At 46.9% G+C, this 19,552-nt stretch overlaps 1 protein-coding gene across 1 annotated transcript in view; it reads left to right on the top strand.

The window, feature by feature from the left end:
• The window catches only part of LOC144124614 (dual oxidase maturation factor 1-like), a 218,390-nt gene that overhangs the window by 145,094 nt on the left and 53,744 nt on the right, over positions 1 to 19,552 (top strand). Inside the window, exon 2 of the mRNA XM_077657411.1 lies at positions 7,772 to 7,829. Coding sequence (XP_077513537.1) covers positions 7,772 to 7,829 — 58 coding nt within the window. The remainder of the gene's footprint in view (positions 1 to 7,771; positions 7,830 to 19,552) is intronic.

Raw genomic sequence — 19,552 nt, 5'->3', positions numbered from 1 at the left:
TGCGGACGACGCTACAATGTTAACGCCAAGTTCACTGGTTGCGTAATACGGGCAGGTGATTGCTTCTTGATGGTAACATGGGTCGTCATCAAATAACGAAGGTTACGGCATACCGACCAAGACTCGTTGTTTCTTATGCTTCCGCTAGCCTCCTGCCGGCGTAGCCAGGGGTGTAGCAAATGGACATTGCAGTACTATGCCGACCCCGGACGAAGCTCACCCCTCTTTGTTCTCGCTTACCGCCCTCCCCTACCTGCCAGGCTGCGGTCGAACGTTGGCATGCGTAGCAGTTATCTCAATTGCTCAGCCAAGGTCGAGGTAGATCGTAGCTGTAAAAGGTAGCGCCCTACGCCACCGTTCCTGCAACTTAGAAACAGCATGGCAGTCGATGCTATATGTAAAGCGACGCATAGCAGCGCGGGCTGCGTAACAAGGCAATCAATAGCGCTGTTTAGGCGTAGAGAGCATTCTAAGTGGTCTATTGAGTGGAAAACACGGAGGAGAGGACTGAGACAAATGAAAGAGGTGATCGTCGTCATCTCAGCGCAGGCTGGTCTGCGGAACATAAAGAAACACGTTGAGGGTGTGTGGGGTGTCAGCAGAACCGTCGGACTATATAAGCCGGCGACAACACCTTCAGCGACAACGCATTTCACGCCGCAATTTTCGGCTCGTAATGTAATCAAATGCTGGCGAAGTGCGGCGGCCGGGACTACGCTCAGTGCATACTCGTGGCGGCGAGTCATCCACCTGAAACCATTACTCAGGTGGCGCCTTTGTATAAATGGCGAAGCGTGGCCGACTTGTGGCAGCACGGGAATGCGCCGAACGTCACCTCTGCCCTCTGCTGACGAGACCCGACCTCTGTCAAGCAGCGGCGACCGGAAAAGCCCCTCTTCCTGGTCTCCGAAAGAAGTGCGGAGGAAGCAACGGTGCCAGAACATGGGCAGCAAGAAAACAAAGTCGTGAAAACATCTACAAACAGGCACCATTTTTATTCCAACGAGACGTGATTGCGTCTCGTGGACGAGCGGCCGTGTAAATTGACCTTTCTTCGTTCCAATCAAGGGTCTGCGGCGTAGCCCAGCTGGGTTTCGAAGAGATTCAAATCGCATTCAATACATTTAGGATCTCTACAAAAATGTCTTTTGTGGGGATATTTAGTAGGAGCGTTGCTGGCACAGCTCGGCTTGGCGCAATATCAACCCGACTGTTTCAAGTGATCTTTTTTATATGAGATGCGCATGCAGGAGAAATATGGAGATAAAGGGACAAAAGGTTCTGACACTTTTCGCCCTCAGCGGGTTGAAGCAGTAGTGATGGTGACGGCGCCTCCGCCGGCTTTCTCCCTCTCACCAGTCACAACGCTCACTGCAACGCCTGGATGGCCCAGACCGTGCGATCACGCAATGCATCCATACCTTGCCTGCCTGGACAGTATTCTCTAGTCAGCAGGGCAAGGCGTACTAAGAAGGCGTTCAGTCCGGAGAGAGTTCCACATACAGAAGCTGTCGCTAAAGAAAGGAAGCCGAAGTAATGAAGTGAAGCAGTCAAGAAATGAGTGAAGAGAAGGAGGGGTAATGAGGAAATAAGAAAGAGGGAAGGAAAAGAGGAAAGCGAAGACAAAAAAGCATAGCTCGCGAACAAACAACTGCTGATCGTACCTGGTTCATGTAGAATACCTGTGCCTTTCCTGGCATTATCTTCATTGCTATCGATTCTAATGGCATGGTTTACGCAAAAAGCGTACTGGCGCTAAAATACGGAGACAACGCACACAAGACAGGACTGGCGCCACGTGCTGTCTTGTGTGCGTTGTCTCCGTCTTTTAGCGCCAGTACGCTTTTTGCGTAAACCATGTCATGCTACAACCAACTAGCTCAAATGATAGTCTGGCTGATTCTAACGGGTTTTCGCCTGACCCCCCTCAGCTGTAGTGCCATCCGCAACGCACGCGCTGGGTACATTAGCAGTGCTCCTACTGCACTGCACGAAGGCGCGCACCGTGCAGTCGTCCCGCTTGCCAATGGATAAAAACCCCGGAACGGAAGGCGGTCGTCACCGCGGTTCAACACGAGTGGAAAGGCTCCGCCGGAAGTTGTTTTCTTCGCCCGGTCCACTTCTGCGGCCTCTTCTGCCGGCGTGGGAGCGTAATCGCCACGAGCAAACAGATTACGCTAACAATGAATGCGTCACTCGTCCGTCAGTCCATCCGCTGCTGTGTCGTGCAAACGCCGACGTTTTGCGTGAAGGCCTTCGAGCGTTCAATGTGACACGCTTTGCGATGGTGCACAAGGCTCCCAGGTCGTTCTGTTACGAGTACACAGTCGTGTTGGCCACGTGCAGGTATTTGTTGCAGGCCGTGCCAGCTGAGCAAACGGCAACGTGAAGTGGCGCCACTTCATCATAGTCGCTTTCGATGAGAACGGGGCATAAGCAGGGGGCCTTCGCCTTGCATACGCGATTGGGTTGTCTGCTCGCGGTTGTCGACAATGCCTAATACCTATCTTCGGTGATATACTCGAGATGAGGACAATTCAATCACACAGCTGATGGCCGTTTAGGCAAACACACTCTGCTGCAAAATTTATTGCAGCTATTCTTCTCTCAGCACCGCGTCCGTCCATCTCTTCCTGACTGCCGTTTGTGGTATGAGATCTTTACCGTGAACTAGGCGGAGTGCGTAACACTGCAAGTTCAAGGTGCACACTGAGCACTGTTCCCGCCCAAGTTATGCGGTCTAGGTTTCCCTGGAACAGTCATTCGTAAAGCTGTCTACGGACTTGCCGCAACAACTGCGTTAACGATGTTCCTCACTAACTAATGGCCGAGGTAGGGCATTAGGCAAGAACATTTCAGTGCCTGACACAGTGCACTCAGGTGCCCATGCTCGCCTCAAGCACTTGATCGCTCGGCTACCGACAGCCCGACGCCGTGCGTGGCGGCGCTCGGGGTGTTTTTCGCAACATTGGACGCCGCGTCCAGCCACAGTGCGGCTGGCGTATGTCGCGCGCCGGCCAAGCCCAGTCGCGGCAGAGGCCGTTTGTCACGCCGCGAAAAGCGCGAAAAGTTGTGCGCGAGTAGGGGCTAACGCAACCCAGAGGTACGACGACGAGTCGGCAGGATTAATTTGTCCTAATTGTAGCCGCCGGGTCGTTAGAGAGAATCTTAATTTACTTTCAACGGGCCGCCGGGCGGCCAGTTGGGGGTGCAGAGCGCTTGCCACACTGGCTCTTCTTGCTGCTGCCTTGATGAGCGTTCTTTACTCTCTCGCGTTGGCCCGTGGTTTCCCAAGCGTACCCACGCAGCGTGGCCTCTGCAGCAGGGAGTGCCCCCGCACACACACCGCCGCCGCTTTTACGCGAGTTCGCTCCCGTGTCTGGGCTAGGCATGCGCAGGTCGCGTGCGTGTGTGGCCATGTAGCGCGAGCTGAAGGATGTGTCCGCTTTGTCCGCCGATTGGCGTGGTTCTCATTAGCGAAGTTAATGTGCAACAGAACGGCCATCTGTGACGGTGTGCCTGCTGCCGCAGAACGCACCAGCCGACATGTGCTTAAGCAGAATAATGCATTCTGACCTGCACCGGCACGCTCGCGTTTGAAAAGCTCGCGCTCTGATTGTGCACACGTGCGTTTCTCAGGCAGGGAACGAACGGTGCCAGTCGCAAGCAGTTGTGCCATGGAAGAGTTCTGTCTTACTGGCGCGTCTGCACCGAGCCCCGCATTTCATTGTCAGTGAAGCGGAAAACAGTGCGTTCGAGCAACGCCATCTACAGGTCCCTAAGAGACGAAACTGAGAAAATCTGAAGCATTCAAATAATGATTACGTGATATATTATTACTTTATTTTCAATACGGCAGACGCCATTACGAGGTCCTAAAAGGTGGGCGCACACAGCCCTAACGTTGAATTCAAATCTACATGTTAACAACAAGCACAGAACAAATTTTGCGTGGCGAAAAAAAAAAAAGCCAGATTAGAACAAAACAATCAGAACACGGGGAAGAGTGAACACATGTACTCAATTCAAAGACGCAAAATCCACGGGAAACAGGATAAGGTGAGCAACAATATCAACAATACAAAAGAAACATCCGAAGATTTGTACTCACCTATTCAATGGAAATCAGAAGGCGAAGAAAGGATGACGCAAACGCTCGTTTGTTGTTAAAAGGATATATTCACAACGCCTATGTACTTGACTGAGGACGTTATTCGGCTCGGTTATGGCCTCAATCTTTCCAGTAACTGTTTCTAAACTCTGCATGGTAATTGAGGCATCTAGTTTATTCCATCTTCGGGTAGCGAGAGGAAAAATGAATGTTTAAATGCATCTGTGTTGTATAAATATTGAGTTAAATTTTCCACGTTCGTGCCGTGGCGGTCGAGAATCTATTTGGACGAAAATTTTAATCGCGCGTTCTTGGCTCTAGTTGAGAGGATTGCGAGGCCTGGGACAACTGCAAGGCCACTTGGGGAGTCAGTATGCTCATACTTGTTATGGATGAATCAAAATGTCTTTCTTTGTATCTTTTCCAGTTTCTTAATGTTAGTCACTGATTGTGGAAACTATAGGCACTATGAGCGTATTCTAGTGTGTGTGTTCTGAACGTTTTATATGTTAATGATGTTGGTGCAAACCTGATGCACCTTCTCAGGGGAAAAAAAAAGTTTTCGTACTGCTGATGATGATATATTAGCAATGTGTGCATCCCATCTGAGGTCGGCAGTCAATGTGACACCGGGATATTCATGCTGATGAATGTCATTATGTGCAGTGCTGTGAATCTTCAATAGAAGCATGAGAGTTGTTCTTTTCGCGTTACGGATATGATTAGAGGTTTTTTCGAATTTATTGTCACGATTTTTATTTCTTCGTGCTTGATGCAGTCATCTAGATATAGCTTGATATTGCAGTTACTTTGCGCAGTGATGTAATTAATAAAAATTAACAATAGTAACGAAACAAGGACGGAGCCTTGCGGAACTCCCGAGCTAACGGAGGTTATTCGATGCCTCATATATACAATGATTACGAATAGAGAATGGTTGGGAAGAAAGTTTTCGACCAAGCCAAGAATTTCTCCGTCTCGCATTAAGCTTTGTAGCTTGGTGATTAGTTTCTAATGGCAAGCGCAATCAAACGCTTTAGAAATATCCAGTAGTGCAACGTTTTACTGCAATGATGAATGCTGAGCGCCAAGTCATGAACGACTTCTGTTAGCTGGATGATAGTCGAAAGACCGCGGCGGAATCCATGCTAGTTTTCGTGCCGTAGACTATCTGCTATGCGTTATGAGACGGTATGTTGAAAAACCTTACGTGCTGTGCTAGTGAGTCAAACTTGCCTGCAGTATTTTGCGCTCTTAATGTCCCCTCCTTTTGGAATTCGAATTATTTGTGTCGTCTTCATGTCGCCCGGCAGTTCTAAGGACGAAAGGAACTTGCGAAATATCAAGCAGGGGTATTCGGTGCTGCATACTGCGTATAGAGTTTTGGGAACACGAAAATTGCAACAACGCCTAATTATTGGGCAGCCTAAGCATGCAGCCATGAACTGAAGGATGTACTTTGTAATTCCAAGCAATATATGCACAACTGCCTGGATGCGCTTCTATTCGGTTAGGAAATTGACATTTTTCGTGATTTCATCGTTCCGAAACATTTGTGGGCACCTGTACCTTTTTAAAAACAGAAATACATGCTGAGATAATACTAACGCCATGGATCTTCCAAACCTCTGCCTCATAGCCTACAACTCTGGTAGAACGACAAAGCGAAGATGCTTATTTACCGACAAAGGGATGCCAGCGCACTGAGAAGGCCGATCACTGTATAATTTACTGGGAAAATTTCGTCATTTCCAATGACTGTCGAAATCCACATTCTCGTCGCGGCCATTGTGTCTGGTCATTGATCGAAAAAGATGATTTCATGGTGGTACGTTTTGTTGATAACAATTCTGGCATTTATGTTTAATGCTTTTATTTCCTTGATTGCGCTCTTGGACTTGTCCCTGGAGGGCCAAGCTCTTGATCGTTTTTTCTTCAGCCGCACATTGTCCTGCTTTATGCGTGACAAGTACAATTTTTCTTGTTTTATAACTAGTCTTCAACGCGGCTTATAATGCCCAGAAGTCATTTTTTTCAGATTTGGTAGCGGAATAACAATAACAGTCATCTTTTTGTGGAGACTGGTTGCCCCATTTCATATTGAAGGGAATTGTACGATTGGCCGACATTGCCCTATTGCTTTTGTTCTCGAGGACTGGACTATAGCGATTGCCAAAGCGGCTGGTGGGAGCCAATCGCGACCTGTTCTGACGTGCAAGACCCGCAGGCAGCCCTCTGATGCTTTGGCGCTGGCAGTAGTGACTTCTTTCAGAACAAACGAAGAGGCACCCTACGCATCCGTTTCCCAAATCAGGGTTCTCACCCCCAACACTACAACTAAATGATTTACAGCCATGAACTCTTCACTTAATTGTCGCCTTGAAGCTGCGATATTAGCTCGCGGTCCTCGTCTTTTACTGCCTTTACGGGGCCTTGTTTAAGTATGAAGTGATTTTAGGCCCCACTGTCGGCAAACTGAGACACTATCGTCCCTAAATCACAGTGAAGTTTGCAACAAAACTGAAATAATATCTTGAGAATAGTTGTGAGTACTTCTGTCCGAATGACAGAGAGAAAAAATGGCTTTCCTACCCCAGCGCACAGAGCGGCATTCGAAACAACGCGGGCGCAAATTGACTGGCTTCGTTTCGTGGTGCCTCAGACCAGTCAGTCATAGCATTGCCGTCGCGCACAATGAATTTGAATGGACGGACGGCTGTTGCTAGCGACTGACTGGTCATCAGCATCTGTTTTGGTCAACGTCTGTTTCTAGGACTGCAATAAACCAGACTATACGAACTCTACCTCTCTGCCCCTATTACAGTGCTGCAGGGGCGAAGAAAAGTCAGTAACGCCGTATATGCATAGAAAAAGCGTTTCAATATAAGAAAAGTGCGCGGACCTTCTCAGGGTTAAATTAGTCCTCTTTCATTGTACTAGCGAACATACATTTTTCATATCCTGCTGCACAGTGTTCCGGGACCACGTACCATTCCTAAGTGCTTGGCGTGTGAACGCGTCTGGCGGGTACACGCTACGTAATAAATACAATCATCACGCCTGGTGTCATATAACAAGTTTTCTTGCTAAGACAGAGGCCATTTGAAACCAACTGGCCCCAAAGCGCGCACGAAGCGCTTCGTGTGTGGGAGTCTTTTTTTTTTTACTCGTCCGTAGCGTTGTCTAAATCGGTCATTTTCCGTGCCGTAAACGAGAATTCCGGAAGGTAGGCCCGAAACTCCCTGCTCCAGGCCCCCTTTCCCGGTTGGAGCTTGAAAACGATGGCAATCCAGAAAAATTCAGAATGTTTTCGTTCTAAACGTTGCCTGGAACAAATCAAAAATTCACTATGCACCAAATTTTACCTCTCAGATTCTTTGGAATAGGGAGAAACCCACATATGAAACATATACTGATTTGAATAGCGCGCAGCAGTGAGGTTCTCGCTTAGATCTTTATCATTTCTTATCACCAGGACGGCCGCGTAGCGTAGCGTTAGCCAGTTACGAATGTCGGATATGACGCATTCGCTGAATAACTGATGTTACAGTATAGTGTCTAGCGTTATATTTGCTGTAGGTCGTTTTTTTGTGCTCTATCATATACCTGGTTATTGGAACCTTCAGACATTTACGTGTATGTATTTTTGCTCTTTTCCAGAGGTTATCAACGTTCGTCAGCGTCACAATAAGCCTTCTTGTCGGGGCAGTCATACTAAGTGAGTATTCTCCTTTGGCTTCTCCTAATTAAGGGCACGAATCGCAAAATAGTTCGTTTTTTTTTGGAATTTAATGTAGTTATATTGTGAATCATTCACGCTTGCGCTTACTGCTGGGTCGTTTTAGATCTACTGAGGAATTTGCATGTGAAAACAAAGCATGCGAAGTTCCAGCTGTTGGCGAGGAGTGCTTATTTCTAGCGGCCCACTAATCTTCGTACTGGCCTGAGATTGTAACGACATCTACAAAGCCCTAACGAATTTTTTTTTTATCTTGGGTTTTCTGTGTTGGAAGAAGTTCTCTTTATTTTTATTTTGTCGAGCGGTTTCCGGCATGACAGAACGTTGGGCAAACTTGGATGTGAGAGGAGTTTTCAAAAAGCGCTTGACATAGTCAGGACAATATTGTGCAGCGCATTTACTCTTTGAATTCAGTTTCAAAAAGTCTTGGCTCACCAAAGCAGGAAGCTATCATCATCTTCCCGAAAACACATGGTGACTTAGGCTGAGCTCTTGTTAATCAGCTTACATTTTTGTTTGAACTGTAATTTTCAATTTATGCCGTTTCATGAAAGGAGTGTTTTGATTCAGGATGCCATACTTTTTGACGACAAATGAATTGCCCTAAAATCGTCCATTTTCAATATTTTATGCAATTTATTTTTTCAAAGTGAGACAGATTAATGAAAACAGAAATCGACAAAAATAATTCTAGGTATCTGTTGAAGGTTCGGACGGTATCTTCCGACATAATATTTGTACATGTTAAATCAGTTACCACAAATTACGACAGCAAATATTGCAAGGGTATTTTTGTAGAGTTTGTATCCAAAGATTGTATTCGGCTTTTTTTACAGATATAATGCAGCACATAGACGGATCATTCTTATGTGAATATTCTTTTTGAGGCACCTCCGCATCCTTCTTAAAGGGTAACTAAAGAGGTTTTAGAATTAGAGCAGCTAGGGTATGTTGCTGGCCTAGTTGGTTTTCGTCAGTAATCGTGGAATCACAGCGTTTGCGTACGAGGACGCAGAGACACGCACACAACTGCGCTGACAGTTTTAAGTGTGTCCTCTCTGTTTCCTTGTCTTCAAGCGCCGCGGTCCCGTGATGCTTAGAATTATAGGATTTTAAAAGGGCCGAATGTGTGAAACACGCCGGTAAAGCCTGCGAAATCGTTTTGCGCTAGCATTTGAAATGTTGGCGTAATTGCCGAATAAAGCGGCGTCGGTGTTCAGGCTTCTCTGCAGTGCACAGCGATTGGCAGATGCTCTGCTAATGACATCACGTACGACGGCGCTATGATTCCACCGAAGAACCGGCTGTTTCATGAAAAAAAAAAAACAAGCGCCATCGAATCTGAAGGTCACGAAGCATTGTTTGGCGGCGTCGGACGAAGCACAGCAGCATGCGGGCGAAGACAGCGGACATCTAAAATTTCGGCTTCAATGACGTCAACGAGGGTTTCCCCGCACTCCTCAAGCGCAGTGAGGAGAAGCCTGAGCATCGTCCCGGTTAGAGCTGTGCACTGGCTCAGGTCGGCCTGAAAGCCCGTACCCGGCCCGGCCCGCGGGCCGGGCTGTGGCTCCCCGGAAGCCCTTTGACCCGGCTTCGGGCCGGGTCGGGCCCGGGCCCGGCAACAAACAAAAGCTAGTTGGAGCTCGAAACGCATTTTCGGTTCTAGCAATTAGTAACAACATTGTGGGAAAACCACGGGTCGTGGGTGCCTTTCAGTGGGAAGGGTAAGAAGAATGGAAGCTTTTGGGAAGCGGAGGTAAGGCTGCGTACGGCGCACGCGGGGTCGTGGCGTCTAGGGAAGCTTTTCTGATGAACTGCGGTATTGCTTGAAGACTGGTCGTTTACCGAGGTCGACAAGAGGAACACGTCACTGCCAGTGCAAGAGACGTTTTCTTGCCCAAGAGCCTCGGGAAAGGGTTAACTTCCACTCGCTGCTGTCGGTCTCTAGCGAAGGGAACGATGGAACGTTTTGTGGTGCCATTCTCAGGAAGACTGTTCGAAACGCAGCGCAACACCGACTGACTTTTCACTTCTCCGTCTACCCTGCAGGAGCTACTCGCTTCGGTTCCGGCAGGGGAGACGGACATTAGTCGCGGGCAAGAGCCAAGGGGGGAGGGGCAGGGGCTCCACCACATGATGAATGGCGGTAAAAGAATGCCAATGGCGCCTTCAGTAGGGCTCGTACTCTTCCGGCGTAGGCTTGGTTGTTGTGTTTCGCCGTAATTGCTTGTCAGCACCCTTGCTTCCCGAGAATAACAGAAGCAGGGACGTCGCCGCCACATCGGCATTCGCAGGAGAGCGCCATGCTGTCGCTTATTGGCTGGCTTTTCCCCTGACAAGTCAAAAAGTATGTCAGTCGGTACGCGCCATTCATGGCTTACCCACGCCTGTCACTTCTCTCCGAGTGTTTCGTTCATTTTGTACACGTCGTAAGCTTCAAGCAGTCAGTCTTGTACCATGGAGAAGTTCAGTGCAGAAAACCTAAGAGGTGTCATTTCAAGCGGAGGCTTTAAGCTCATTCCCAAATATGATGGTAAGAGCGCTGTGTGGGTCAAGTTTCTTATCGTCGTTGAGTGTGCAACGAATTCACTTGTGGGACACGTACAGTTCACGCTGTGCAGGACGTTGTTTGCCTACGAGTCTTCGAAAACGGGAACATCGCCCCTGTAGAGGCACTGATGTAAAAGCAGCTCAGCCAGCGCAAGTACAAAAACTTGTTCTTTTCTGATGCCACCAAGCTCACAGCTTCCAGCACCTACGAAGGAAAACTTAACTGCAGCTTTAGCATATTTATGTGCTATACAAATGCGCCCGTTTGACATAGCTGCAGTGGCATTGCAAAAGTAGCCCAAGAGTTAATCTGCATTGGAGCTCGCCATGGAAATGTTCAGGCTGGTATGTCTTTCCTCATCTCACCACTATCCCAAGTAAAGTAGCCGATTTAGTAGCACAAGTTCAGGGCAACTTAATGTGTTGCCACAGCTGTGATCGAGGGGCGCAGTGCGATCGCTACGGACATGTGCACACATGATTTTCGCAAGGTGGCGTACACGACGGCTGCGGCACAGTGGTGCCAGCACTTCCAAGTTCTTTTTACTTGCAATTTTTTTTCTGTGACGCAAGACTGGGGATAACATTCGAAGAGTTGCAAAGTTGTTTTTCTAAACCGGGGATCGACAGGGATGTTCTGCAGAAGGCTATGTTTGTGACTGACCAGGGTGGGAACATCATGTCTGCTCTCCAGCCTTACAGCAGAATGAACTGCTGTGCACATCTTCTGAATACTGTTCGTCGAAACGCTATCTCTGAAGATTTTATTTCAGCTGAAGCCCCGTGTTAGTGAGACATTGTAAAATGTAAAATTGGTCGTGAAATTCCTAAAACAAAGTGGCCTAGCTATAGGCAACTTAACTAAAACGTCTGCCAGGAAGTTCTGGCAAGATGGAACTTAAAACTTTTTATACTGAAATCTGTATTCGGTCAACTAGCAGAAATTGAAGCCCTTCTTGAAGCAAGGAACTCTTCAATCATGGACAATGTAGAAAAATACGGTTCTAAAAGAACGAACTGCATTTCTGGAACCGTTTTCAGAAGCAACGAGAGCCCTGGAGGCGGACAAAATCCCAACGTTGCCTCTGGCCTTACTGCAATTTGCCAAACAAGAAAGAATTCTTCTCGACCAAGTCCAACCATCAAAGGCCACAGAAAAGGCAAAAATTCAGCAACGTGCCCAATTTTTCTTAAACAAAAGATTATCCTAACCACGGAGAACAAGGTAGTGACGATGTTATGCCCATAATTTCGACACCTCATGGTGGTTTCAGCCGAGCAGCGCAGTGAAGTGTACGCGCGTTTACGAGTGCTCGTCGCGTCGTCACCAGGCGGGTTGCAGGCCTGTATGCAAGAACAACCTCCCGCGAAAAAACCGTGCATGAATTTTTTCAGCGAGTGGAGTGACGAAACCAGCTATCAGAATGCCGAAAGAAACAAGCTGACCGATTACTTGGTCGCAGAATCGACCCCCTGCTCAGATTTTGAGCTATTACAGTTTTCGATAAGCAAGGAAGCTACATACTCTAAACCTCACCTTCTTACTAAGAAAGTATTCGCTGTTCCGGCCACCAGTGCAAGCAGCGAGAGAAATTTCAGCGCTGCCGGATTCATAATGCAGGAGAGCCGCACTTGCCTCAAGCCGTCATCAATGGAAGACTTGTTCTTACATAATAACTTAGAGCGATAATTCTATACCTATATGCGCTGTGTTTGTATATATTCATTAACTGTCATCTGGAATACTAGGTCAAAATTTAAATGTGATTGAAATATACTCATTTTCCTGAAATTATCTTTTTCTGTGTCGTCGTCGCTTCAACTGCACTTATTGCAGGCCGGACTGAAAGTGGTGCAGGCCTACGCGCCTACATCCGGCCATGATAACAAGACCGTTGAAAGCTTCTACGAAGGCGTGTAATCGGCAATGAATAAAGTAGAATCACACTACACTGTACTAATGGGTCACTTCAATGCGAAGGTGGGCAAGAAGCAGGCTGATGACCACGCGGTAGGTGACTATGGGATAGGCTCTAGAAATAGCAGGGGAGAGTTATTAGTCGAATTCGCGGATAGAAATAATTTACGGATCATGAGTACCTTATTCCGCAAACAAGAGAACAGGAAGTGGACCTGGAAGAGCCCCAATCCTGAAACTAAAAATGAAATCGACTTCATACTATACGCTCAGCCTGGCATCCTTCATGATGTGGCCGTCCTCGGAAAGGTGCACTGTAGCGACCACAGAACGGTAAGGTCTCGAATTAGCTTAGACTTGAGGAGGGAACAAAAGAAGCTAGTGAAGAGGAAGTCCATTGACGAGTTAGCGGTAAGAGGGAACGTACAGGAATTCAGGATATCGCTGCAGAGCAGATATTCTGCTTTAACCGAGGAAGCCGATCTTGATGTTCATACAATGAAAGATAATCTGACAGCTATCATTACGGAGTGCGCAGTAAAAGTAGGCGGTAGGACTGTTCGACAGGATACCGGCAAGCTATCTCAGGACGAGACGAAAGAGCTGATTAAGAAACGTCAAAGCATGAGGGCGTCTAACCCTACCGAAACAATAGAACTGGCAGAGATATCGAAGTTAATAAATAAACGCTAGGTAGCCGACATTAGGAGGTTTAATATGGAGAGAATCGAGCATGGTCTAAAGAACGGAGGTAGCCTAAAAGCGGTAAAGAGGCAACTAGGCATAGGTAAAAACCAGATGTATGCGTTAAGAGACAAGGAGCGCAATGTCATTAGCAATATGGATAAGATAGTTAAAGTAGCCGAAGAGTTCTACACAAATCTGTACTGTAGTAAATGTAATCAGAACGCTAATGAGACAGACAGTAGAGCACAGGAACGCGCCATCCGGCCAGTAACGAAAGATGAAGTAAAGACAGCCTTAGGGAGCAATGGAAAGGGGAAAACAGCTCGAGAGGATCAGGTAACAGCAGATATGTTGAAGGACGGAGGGGAGATCGTGCTAGAAAAACTAGCCACCCTGTATACGCAATGCCTTAGGACCTCGACCGTACCAGAAGATTGGAAGAATGCAAATATTATCTTAATTCTTAAGAAAGGAGACGCCTCGGACTTAAAAAATTACAGGCCAATCAGCTTACTACCCGTTGCCTATAAGGTACTTACTAAGGTAATCGCTAATAGAGTCAAGACAACTTTATACTTTAATGAACCAAATGATCAGGCAGGCTTTCGTAAAGGATATTCCACAATAGATCATATTCACGCTGTCATTCAGGTGATAGAGAAATGTGCAGAATATAACACACCCCTATATATTGCCTTCATTGATTACGAGAAAACTTCGACTCAGTGGAAACCTCGGCAGTCATACAGGCATTGCGTAATCAGGGTGTAGAAAAGCCTTATGTCAATATATATATATATATACACAGCAACTGCACACCTACCTTAGTCCTCCATAAAGTAAGCAATAAAATTCCAATAAGGAAGGGCGTCAGGCAAAGAGGCACAATCTCGCCAATGCTATTCACCGCTTGTTTACAGGAGGTATTCCGAGGCCCTACTTGGGAACAGTTGGGACTAAGAGTAAATGGAGAATACCTAAATAATCTGTGATTCGCTGATGACATTGCCTTGCTGAGTAACTCATGAGGTGAACTGCAAATCATGATCAATGAGTTAGACAGGCAGAGCATAACGCTGGGTCTAAAAATTAACATGCAGAAAACCAAAGTAATGTTCAATAGTCTAGCAAGAGAACAGCAGTTCACAATTGGCAGCTAGGTGGTGGAAGTGGTAAAGGAATACGTCCACTGAGGGCAGGCAGTGACAGCTGATCCGGATCATGAGAGGGAAATAACTAGGAAGATTAAAATGGGGTGGAGCGCATATGGCAGGTTTTCTGAGATCATGAATGGCAGTTTACCTATATCTCTCAAGAGAAAAATGTTCATCAGATGTATCTTGCCGGTACTCACCTACGGGGCAGAAACGTGGAGGCTAACGAGAAGGGTTCAGCTTAAGTTAAGGACAACGCAGCGAGCCATGGAAAGAAAACTAATAGGCGGAACGTTAAGAGACCGGAAGCGGGCAGAGTGGGTGTGGGAACAAACGCGGGTTAATGTCATCCTAGTCGAAATCAAGAGGAAGAAATGGGTTTGGGCAGGGCATTTAATGCGAAGGCCAGATAACCGCTGGTCCTTGAGGGTAACGACGTGGATTCTAAGAGAAAGTAAGCGTAGCAGGGGGCGGCAGAAGGTTAGGTAAGCGGATGAGATTAAGAAGTTTGCAGTCAAAGGGTGGATGCAGCTGGCAAAGGACAGGGTTAATTGGAGAGACATGGGAGAGGCCTTTTCCCTGCAATGGGTGTAGTTAGGCTAATGATGATGCTGATGATGGTGAGGGTCCGGGCCCGGCCTTAACTCACAGACCACGGCCGGGCCCGGGAGTGCTCAGGCTCCTTTATTGCCGAACCGGGCCGGGCCTCCTGTCAGTAGGGTAGGGCCCGAGCCTGGCGCGGGCTAGAAATTGCGGCTCGAGAACAGCTCTAGTCGAGGTTTTAATCGGTGATTACGTCACCATTTTAAATGCTAGCGCAAAACTACTTTTCATGCTTTTACCTATAAGCTTCATAGATTCGTATTCTTGAATAACCTCGAATTCTAAAAAAGTCACGTCAGCTTCCGCTGCAAAAAAGAAAAACTTGAGTATAGCGTTTTGCTTTCATGATTTTGGAGAAAAATTGAGGACGTTTATGTTTCGCCTTTAAGAGTGGAAAGCAACAACGTGTTGCAGCGCTGATAGGGAGTCCTCGGAACGCCATCGTCTTGACCGTTAGAAAAATCGCTCGGAGTCTCTAGGAGGCAAACGACGCAGACGCTGCTCGCCACTAGCATTCGTAGACGGCTGCGGTTCAGAAACTAACGACACTACTCCGACGCAGAAAGGTCGCCTATGCGCGCGCCATCTGCCGGGCCAGCGCCGTGCATGGTGACGGGGGTTTTCAGTGGGTGCCACACGATGGCGCTACGACTGCGCGTGAAACAAGTAAGAAATTTACTGGAAACGCAAGGCACTCGCTTAATATCGACATCTGTAGTTCACGTGCTCATAATTCCTCATGTAAGCCTCAGTACAGATCTCGAAGATACGTTTCAAAGAAACTACTCACGTCGTGGCGGAGTAGAAGCGTCCCCGTCTTGAACGCGAAAGGCCCTGGTTCGATTCCCTGCCTATGGACCTCCTTCACCCCGCGACGTCACGAAGATGCGGTGGCGCTGATGTTAGCAGCGACTTTCGCATGGTAGGCAAAACAGGTTCCGCGCTCCCGTGCCTGCCGCAGCTGCCGCAGTTACAGGCGGCTGCTTCAAGCCTGTGCACTGCAGAAGCAGCATGAATTGACCAGCTGCGTCACAGCTGGATCCGCGTAGTAGCATAAAAAATATTAAATTAGCCTCGATAGGTTTCTCGCGCATAAATGCCGCATTCGGAAACTGGCTAACAGGCACTGGGCCACGGTAGTAAAGCGCGAAGTCTGGGAGTCGATAGGCACTGCCACTCAATGCACTTAATAACTTGCAAGTTACTGCGTTCATTCACCTGAACTTCTGGATAGTAGGCTGATAATTGCTCAAGGAGAAAAAAAAAGACCTATGTAGCTGCACACGTATATACTTATCACCTTCAGCCGGAGTGCACGGGGCGCCGACAGGTTCACTCGCCCCCAAGGAATGCGTTTTTTTGTTAATAGCACACCATGTTTAAATGGCACGTTTTGTGACATTTAATATTTATTTGAAACTGTTTCTTGATATGACGACGTAATTATTTCATTCGAGTAGAAAGTAGTCTGGTAAGTTGTGTCAATCTTGCGCGGTCGCGTTGGTGTGCTTAGAATAGCGTACCTTAAGTGTGCTAAACGCCATATGCTTTTTCATTGCATCATGCATGTGTCATGTTTCATGAGGTAATACATGATCGCGAAGCTTGTTTGGAAAGAAGCAGCCGCAGGCGTGCTACTGACACGTGGCGAGATTGAGAGGGGACGCGGCATGAAAAGTGTTTTCGTTATTCATGCATGCGATATGTAACTAAAATTGGTGCAAATATGAAATTCCTACACTAGTTTCAGTCATTCCTTTTATTTATAGCTATACCTGGTGGAGTTCTGGGTAATTATAATTAACACCGTCGTCAAGTCCCCCCCAAGCTAGGTCTCAAATAATTGAGTAGATAGTGCGCAGTTTTTTTATGCCAGCATGTGCATAAAGCCCTGTTCTGTATGATGACGCGATTGGTTCTTTTTTCTATATGATCAGTACTTATGCATGCATAGTTACATGAAAACGTTTCTTACAAAAAGTAACTAACACAATACTGCACATGTAGGGAAAAAAATCGAGAGATTTATTACGCTCCTCGACGTCTCAGGAATAGTTTGCGACAAATGGAATCATTTGATTTTCATGCGAATTACGAAGGTGAGTGATCCAGTGGCAGAAAATGTGAGAGGTCAGAAAACGAACCTTAAAGTTTATTCCCTCGTTTATGGCATCTTCGCTTTCGCTTTGGTCAAAGAAATGCGGCACTGAAATCAAAGAAATTACCTCACAGTTCTTGACGACCACACTTATAAAAAGCGTAATTTATAAATTTGTACTCAATATTTTGCTATAATTTTTCGTCACGAAACTAGACTTCAGGGCTAGGAAAGAAAATAATTCTAGAAATCAAAAATTTTCATCAAATCGACCAGCTTAACAAAAGGACAAGTCGGCATGGCTGGTTCGTGGTCATGCGGCTAAAAACAGCGCTAAGCGAGACAGAAGATCGGGGACACGACGCTGTCCCCACTTTTCGCGCAGCGCGACACGTACGTATGTCAGCAGACGATGAGCGCATGTCTGCTCCGACGAAACAACGCCAGCACTTCCCCTCACTACTGTCCCGAAGTAAAATCATTCCGGCTAGTGCAAAGTGTCAAAACTTGTTTTATTCAATGCCTAGCGCATAAATAAACGGCAGGAACGCTTTCTACATGTTTACTGCTAACCATATATACAATACACAGTGGCAAACTATTTCTCTTTATAGGCCGCACGTGAACAACGCGAGCTCGTGTACTTCAACAAATTACTAAGTTGGAAGCATCGACCATTGCTATGATTCGCAGAAACTGGAAACGCGTCTACAAGCCTTGAAAACCCACGCACAACACCTATCCGTGACCCCACTCCCCGACCTTTTGCCTACCACGAGCTCGCTAGCGACTGCAGCGCCACCTCGTTTGTTTACAAACATGCAGGAGGTCCATAGAGCCCGGTTTTTTATTCATTGATTGTACGTGCCCTGTGATTTTTACGCAGCCCCCGAATATTTTCGAAGCGTGGTGCGTATTTCAACTACTACTACGACGCCGACCTCTTTTCGATCGAACGAGCTGAAAACGCTGTCGTGTAATAAACGTTATAAACAACGCGGATAGGAGGAAGGTTGAACATCTGTTGCTTATTGCGAATCCTGCTGACTTCACGTTACCTGGGCTACATTTGCACTGCTAACCTCCCGTTCTCGCAGCAGGCGCAGAAGTTACTACGCATGCTAGTCTGGTTACCACTTGTCATGCATCGAGTGCATCCCGCGGGGCTGTTGGCGCTTTCCACAGCATAAGCGATTTTCGAATTGTGATAGGTCGCTTTTGTCATCGGTGAAGCGATAGCCACGGCACCTTGCTCTTGGGAAAGCACCTGTTCAACGTCTTCCCATGTGTGTTTGAACGTGCAGGAGTGAGGCTTAGATCGAAGTTGGCGTTACGAGAAGCTGCCTATAAAATCTTCCAGTCGTAGTTGATGAGTGGAGAAATGAATGCACCGTTACGCATCGGAACAACACGGTAGGCTTTAGTGCGCACAATGGTCTGCTACACGAATTAGCCGCGTAGTGCAGCTTACTAATCATTGATTTAACAAGCGACTTCTTCGGTCGTTTGCCAAAGCGCTCGTTGGAGCAGGTTATCATGCAGGCACTGTTCCCTGGGGACTGTCATCATGAATATTTACCTTGAAAAGCGTCTCTAGGACTATTGCATAAAAATGGGGAGTCGGTAAATAAGAGAATAAAATAGAGAAATTCGTGTAAAGCCAATCAATCAAAAGTGCATACGCCTATGAGAATCCTTTAGCTAAAGAAGCATAAAATAAGTTGGGTTCTTTGAAGTGAGCCTTATTATGCTGTTTAAAAGTCTGTGGACTGCATTTAAGTACGGGAGAATTTAGCAGGTTCCTTTAGTCTTAGATGAGGGTAATAAATGCATTCGTAGAATCGTAGAGTCTTGGATTGGTGTAGAATTAAAAAGGTATCGGGGATTACCGTAGCTGGAAAACATCGCCAGAGAATTTTGAGATTGAGATAACAGCACACATTGTGAAAAAGCCACAGCGCTGCAGCTGCGCCATTTTTTTTAATTTGTGGCGTCGGGATGCAAGAGCATAAATTTGTGCCGTAATGAAATCATGGAATAAGGAATTGATGAAATGAGGTGAGCTGGGCGGTTAGAAGCATAGTTCAAGACGTTTTGGAACAGCACCAAATTATACTGCCGTGCAGGCAGTGTACGGAAACACATGTGAAGGTTTCGTATGCCTTTCATTTTATAGGTGAGGATACGCGGTAACACTTTTGAGATAACGAGAACGCCAAGGAACCAATATTATTTATTTTGCGCAATGCTGAGTTGAGAGGATGCGTGTAGGACCGGTCCGAACATGCACGAATAATATGCATGAGCGGACACAGGAACGTTTGCCCTTCGCCAAGAGTTGGAAAGATAGCAGATGGCTAACGGAACACTTGCTCTACTATAATAGCAGCGTTTCGCTGATCCGGTACTTCACTACGTTGCGCTTTGGCAGCATTAATAACTTTATTGAATGTCCCGTGCTCTATCAGAGCATTGAACTCTTCTTAGCTTATTATGTGCGTCGAGGCACTTCAACAGATCGTGGTTAACAGATCGCGTTAATATGTCGCCACTGTTGTGAGACTTGCATCGGTGTTATGATTCGCGGGGCAGACCGCATAGCTGAAAGCTCTGCCGCCGTCGATAATTACATTTGCGCCAGTCCATGTTATTACGTACTCTTCTTTTGAGTTGTGAGGTTAAAAATGCGGAT

Source organism: Amblyomma americanum, chromosome 3 (assembly GCF_052857255.1).
Source record: "Amblyomma americanum isolate KBUSLIRL-KWMA chromosome 3, ASM5285725v1, whole genome shotgun sequence".
Taxonomy (NCBI): Eukaryota; Metazoa; Arthropoda; class Arachnida; order Ixodida; family Ixodidae; genus Amblyomma; species Amblyomma americanum.
The sequence above is the reverse complement of the archived record's forward strand: the minus strand, read 5'-3'. Positions and strand labels throughout refer to the sequence as shown.